Raw genomic sequence first — 6,630 nt, 5'->3', positions numbered from 1 at the left:
TAATTGACATAACGGGGGTTACAAACCTCCTTAAAATGTTCAAAAATGATTTAACTGATATTGCAAAAAAAACCAACAACAATGTCACCGTTACCACCATCTTCAAATTCTACCACTTGCATTTACAACATCCAATCAAATCAAATACAATGAACATATTCAAAAGCATCTGCAAGTAAAATCAACAAGACTAGAATATGAAAGCAAAGTAAGTTGCTAGAACAATATGAAGAACTAAAAACATAAAAAATGGAGAAAAAGAATCAGAAGTTGCACACTAAAACTATAATTTACTTGTTTGTTCTATATTTAAAAGTCAACCTTTCATACACATTATAATATATTTCTCTAAAAACTTGTGCTAACTTTTCATGCATATAACATAAGGATGAAACTATACAATACAATAGCTTTTGTCAGTAACACAAATTAGTTCTACACCATTCTACATTAACTTGTTCATTCTAATTTTCACCACCATTATTGATGTTTGGAACTATTTCAGTTTCAAACGATTTAGAATCCAACCTTTCATATCTGAAACTTGGAAGAAGCTTATATTGCCCAAATGTCTGAACCTGACTCAACTTGTCATAGCCCAATCTTTGTTGAATATATACCAAAATTGCAAGAATAATTGCAGTCACGGAGATAACAATGTCACCAAAAAATTTGAGTAAAAATTCAAACTTGGATTGATAAGTTCCGAGTCCTCAGTAAATTAAGGATTTGAAACCGAAGATCGAACATAGTCATATACATGAGGAAGAAGTCTTACTAGAGTGATTTCGATAAAATATAGTCTCTTGAGTGGTTTACAATTGATTTTCTAGATTAAGTTTTCAATGATTTATGGAAACAAGAAAAAATCTTGCACAAGACTGACATATTCTTCCAATTCTGACGCCAAATCTGACATTGAATGAGAATTTTATTTATCAACGATATATGTCTTTTCTCTCAGATGTTTCTGATTGATTTTTGTGTTGTGAATTATCATAACAATCATGTAACCAATAAAATGTAAAGTGAAGGTACAAAGAAGTACTCTTTTATCATTAGGGACAAAAGGAGGCTCATAAGAGGTTCGTGTATGCAATCTGATTCAAGATTTTCACACTTTCTAAAAAAGCATCATGGTTAGTAGTAAAGATACGATCAACAAAAGTTTCACAGTGTAATCGATGATATGGAGCCACTCACTGTTCTCCAAAGTACCAGATGACGACATATCATAAGACTCTTAAACCATTTTTTTGAAAAGAACTTCTGATTTTTCTCCATTTTGTATGCTTTTAGTTTTTCAATATTGTTCTAGCAACTTACTTTGCTTTCATATTTCAATCTTGTTGATTTGACTTGAAAATGCTTTGGAAGATGTTCGGTGTATTTAATTTGATTTTGTTGTTGTAAATGAAAGTGGTATCATTTGAAGATGGTGGTGGTGGTGACAATGTTGGGTTTTCTATAATATCTGTTAAATAAGTTTTGAACATTTTAAAGAGGTTTGTAACCCTACAAACTATGTCAATCATGTTGCTGATCTTAAGTGACATGGCATGCCATGCCATCATATTTGTCATGATGTCATTGTCACATGTACACTAAGTCACCAAAAAACATCCATGTGACGTGGCACATCAGCTTATGTTAACAAATGTTTGTAGAGAGATCAAAAGTGTGGACGAAAAATATTTAAAAAAATATTTTTTAAAGAATTTTTTTTAAAGACTAAAAATTAAATAGTCAATATTTATTATTTAGAAGAATTAAAAACATTAAAAAAATTCCTAAAATTAATTTAAAAAGAAAACCGCATTTACATTAAAACAACTTAAAAGAACATAATTTTTTTCACAAATAATTTTTTAGTACCAAAACAGTACACAACCAAACCTAACAAACAAAACCAATGGCAGAACAGAACCATTAGAAGTTGCTGCATCTCTATCTCAAATCTCAATTTCCAAACCCTAAGAATCATATCCATTTCAAAAACACTCTACCTTTTCACTGCAATTGGATCTCAAGGACTTCAATTATTTTCCTTTGAATTCGATCTCCAATTTGTAGTCTCTTCATCCTGTTAATTTCTGGAAAATTAGGTTTTTTTTTTTTTAAAATTGGGAATTCAATTTTGAAGATATTAGGGTGAAGTAGTACCATTGTTGAATTGGTGCTGGCAATGCCATTGGTGTAGTCACTGGGAAACAAATTTTGGGTTATTGTTGTAATACAGAAAAAGTATAATGTCTTGGGCAGGTCCTGAGGATATCTACCTTTCTACTTCACTTGCTAGTTATCTTGACAGTGAGAACTCTCTCTATCTGTGTATTGATTTTTATTTTGTTTTTTATTTGTGTTTAATTTTTATTTTTTACTGTCAATTGGTTGGGAACTTTACACTAATTGTTGTTGCAGAGAAACTTCTTATATTGCTAAGAGATGGTAGAAAGCTCATGGGGACACTTCGCTCTTTTGATCAATTCGGTAACTACTTCTCAAATTCTGTAAAGGTTTGACATGCTTTTGGTTGATTTTCTAATAGCTTCTATCGATGATATGCAGCTAATGCTGTTCTTGAGGGTGCCTGTGAGAGGGTTATTGTTGGTGATCTATATTGTGATATCCCTCTAGGTCTTTATGTAATCCGTGGAGAGAATGTTGTTCTAATTGGTGAGATGGTATGATTGCTAATTATTTCCCCTTTCAAATTAAAAACTGTATATACTTTTTAATCTTAGTTTTACAACCGTCTTTCATTTTTTCAGGACTTGGAGAGGGAGGAACTTCCCCCACATATGACGCGCGTTCCAACAGAAGAAATTAGGAGGGTAAATACTCCTAAATTTAACTTCTTTATGGTGTTCTTTGTTTATTTTCTGTCATCTTGTTTTTGCCATCACTTAAGGTAATATAATACATTGCAAAAGTGCCTATTATTGTCATACTTTCATTTTTTCCCCCTACTTCTCTTTACAAACATCCATTACATCTGAAAATGTAAATCACTTCTGATCTTCTGAATTAAACAGATCATTAAGGCTTTGAGGGTAGTCAGTTAGAAATTATAATAGTTATTTGGTATAGTCATGTTGGGAAGTTAAAGTGTTAGGGCTAGGGAATTAGGTTAAATAGGAGGAGAATGTAGAATAGGGGCATGTGAGTTGTTATCAGTTGAGAATAAGCACTAGTGGTGGAAAGGGGAAATCCCTTTATGAAAGGCAAACCCGGGACAGAAAATTTGCTCCTTAGATTGCTCCTTAGATCCGTGTCTATAGGTCTCTTTCTGTAATTCTATAAACACTGCAGAAGTGTTATTTCTTTTTTCCCTTCTCTCATTTTTTTTTACTTATCTCTCTAAAAACTCAAAATATGTTTCTGGTTTCTAAATACACTTAGTGTACTTTTGGTTGTGATACCTAACAACCATTATGGTAATTCACCTCGCCTAGGGGAGTAAGGATAAATTATACGATTGTAAGAGTTAAAATTTAGAATGCCTTCAAGGATTCCTACTCTCTTGTGAAATTCCCAATCGGTACATTACTGATGCAACTACCGGCTCTGCAATTGAGAACCCACACTTCTGCGCCTGGACTTGGTAAGATCAATGGCGCTTTTCTTGACTTCATTCAACCATCTCGAGCTCCGTTATGACTCGAATTCTAGGTTGCGCTCACGCTTCACGCCTATGGACATGTATTCATGATCACTTCTAGAAATTGACCCGTGCTCGTGCACGCCAATTACGTGCAAAAATGTGCCACTATGTCAGCTGATTGTAGTGGTTTTTTTTTCAAGAATCAAGTCGATTCTCTAGCTTCTGTTGGTGATCCAATTTCACCTCAACAACAGGATGTAATCCTTGAAGGTCTTCCACAAGATTATGGATTAGTTATCTCTGTTAATTGAGAGCAAATACAGCAACAACAACCAGGTCTTATCCCATTAAGCGGGATTGGCTACATGGATCAACTTTTGCCATAATTTTCTATCCAAGACCATGTTTCTATCCAAATTATTAATCTTGAGATCTTTTTTAATAACTTCTCTTATAATTTTTCTAGGTCTACCTCTACCTCTAATTATTTGACTGCTCTCCATCTGATCTACTCTCCTTACCACATAATCTACAAGTCTTCTCTCTACATGTCCAAACCACCTAAGTCTATTTTCCACCATCTTTTTCTACTATAGATATTATCCAAACACTCTCTTCAATATTATTATTTCTAATCTTATCCTGTCTAGTCTTACCACACATTCAACACAACTTCCTCATTTCTGCTACACTTACTTTATTCTCGTGTTGATTATTAACCGCTCAACATTCTGTCTCGTACAACATCACAATTCTTACCGCTGTCCGATAAAATTTTTTCCTTTAGCTTGAGCAATACCTTTTTGTCACAAGTTGGTAGAATTTGAAGAAGTTGAAGCTCTGTTGATTGCTCTTGCGATGCGTCTTTCAGAGTTTAACAAGAAGATTCAACTGGATGTGGGCTTAATTAATCTCAGAGGTCAATACTCCTCCCTTAGCTAAGGATCCTTCTAATTGTCCCTTTGCTACTGGAATGGTGGCCATGATGGATTTTTGGACAACCATAGACAATTTGTGAAGCATGGCACCACCATGGGCAGCAATGTGGCTTATTTCTATGGCGGGATTTTGATACTTACTTGTAGGGCTGGAAATGAGTCGAGTCGAGTCGAACCCGTCGTCAGCTCGACTCGACTCGATAAGAATTGGTTTAGCTCGAAACTTGACTCGAGTTCGACACGAACTTTTTTTTAAGCTCGAACTCGACTCGTTTTAAGTTCTTGAACAACTCGGTTCAACTCTTTAGGTTCAATTCGTTAGGTTCAGTTTGTTTACTTCACGGACTAAAAAGTCATTTTTTAAAGTATAAATTTTTTTATTATATTTGACATTTTAAATTATTCTTTTTAAAGGGAAAATATTACTTTGTATAAAAAAATGTCACAAGTATTTTTTAAAATATTTAATTTGATAAGTTAAAAGGTTAAAATCTATACATTATTTTTTTAAATGATACTATTGAGATATATGATTTAAAAATATTATATATATATATATATATATATATATATATATATATATATATATATATATATATATATATATATATATATATATATATATATATATATATAACCGAGTCGACTCATGAACCTAACGAGTCGAACTATACATAGTTCAAGTTCAGCTCATTTATTTTACGAACTTAGTTTTGAGCTCAAGTTCGACTCATTTGGTTCATGAACCAAGTCCAACGAATTAATTATCGAATCGAGTCTCGAACTATTTTCGAGTTGGTTTGGTTCATTTTCAGCCCTACTTACTTGGAAGTTACCTTAGCAGTAAGCTAGTATTTTGCAATTGCATATATTGAAATGCTTTCTTAGTTCTGATTTTTTTGTCGAATTCAGAAAACTTGATTCATTCAAGGTTTTAATAATTATGTAGACCAGAAGTATTTTGGTATGTGCAGACAAGAAGACTTCCATATTTATGCAGAAAACTGTTGCCGCCATTTGCACTCTGATGATTCATAGATCCAATATAGCTAAATAGCATTGTAACATATCTACATTACCTTGGGCTGGATACCTAGTTTATAAACAAAACATATCTACATTGAAATTCTTGCTTCGAAAATTATCTTAGACTAAAGTCCCTAAACAACTTGTTTGTTCTACTTATGATTGATTAGCTATAGTGGTTGTATTAAACTTGATGCATTTTTCTTATTATGATTGAAGGTGTTGGAATAACTTATTTTTCTGCGTCCATTGATTTTCTGTAATTATTCAAAATTCGTTGCATCCAATCCTAGAAGTTGATTTTAAGCAAGCTACAATTTGTTAAGTATTCTATTTTATTGAATGAAAATGTGATATTGTAGGCACAGAAAGTAGAAAGGGATGCTTCAGATCTGAAAGGGACTATGAGAAAAAGAATGGAGTTCCTTGACTTGGATTAGTGATTAACTCTCCACACTCATTCGCGCATCCGCAAATATTATAGCGGCTCTTCTCCAAGATATTTTATTTTGTTCCTCTATGATATTGTCGGCTTTCATGGGAGGGATGAAAACATTGGTGAAATTTCTTATGTAATGTTAGTCTGAGAAATCATTTCTATTGCCATTCCTTTGCTTTCTTTTCTTGTCAATAGGAAGAAAATATGTCAATTATTTATAGCATAATTTCAGGTCATAACCAGACATTTTGAACATCTGTTTTAAAAATGAAAAGTTTTCTAGTTATGCTGAATAGTTTTAGTATGTTACATGTATTTGTGGCGGGGTAAAGTCGCCTCATAGGTTGGGTTGGGAAATTCAAAGTTTTCATGTCTAGTGACATTTTTGTGTCCCATATTTCTGCAAATACACCAAGAGAATTATGGGCGCCACACATGCTCGTGATTTTTTAGTTTTCAACAAAAAGTTTATGTAGGTCTAGTCCGTCGCAAAGGTATAAAAGTCACCGCAAATTTATGTGGGACTAAGGTCCATCGAAAATGTTAGCGGTAATACTTGGATTTCTTGTAGTGCAACTACTTGGGAAGAATTACATGATTTCAATAGAAGATAATGACTAGAG

The 6,630-nt window shown here is 33.1% G+C and overlaps 1 protein-coding gene across 1 annotated transcript; it reads left to right on the top strand.

Moving 5' to 3' along the window:
- Window positions 1–1,861: 1,861 nt before the first annotated feature.
- LOC127076247 (sm-like protein LSM1B) lies at window positions 1,862–6,300 on the top strand. The gene is made up of 5 exons (XM_051017846.1): window positions 1,862–2,310; window positions 2,422–2,490; window positions 2,569–2,684; window positions 2,772–2,834; window positions 5,931–6,300. The coding sequence occupies exons 1-5, from the start codon at window positions 2,250–2,252 to the stop codon at window positions 6,006–6,008; spliced, it is 387 nt and encodes a 128-aa protein (XP_050873803.1). The 5' UTR covers window positions 1,862–2,249; the 3' UTR covers window positions 6,009–6,300.
- The last annotated feature ends 330 nt before the right edge of the window (window positions 6,301–6,630 follow it).

Source organism: Lathyrus oleraceus, chromosome 4 (assembly GCF_024323335.1).
Source record: "Lathyrus oleraceus cultivar Zhongwan6 chromosome 4, CAAS_Psat_ZW6_1.0, whole genome shotgun sequence".
Classification (NCBI taxonomy): Eukaryota; Viridiplantae; Streptophyta; class Magnoliopsida; order Fabales; family Fabaceae; genus Lathyrus; species Lathyrus oleraceus.
This window is presented reverse-complemented; position numbering and strand designations above follow the sequence as displayed.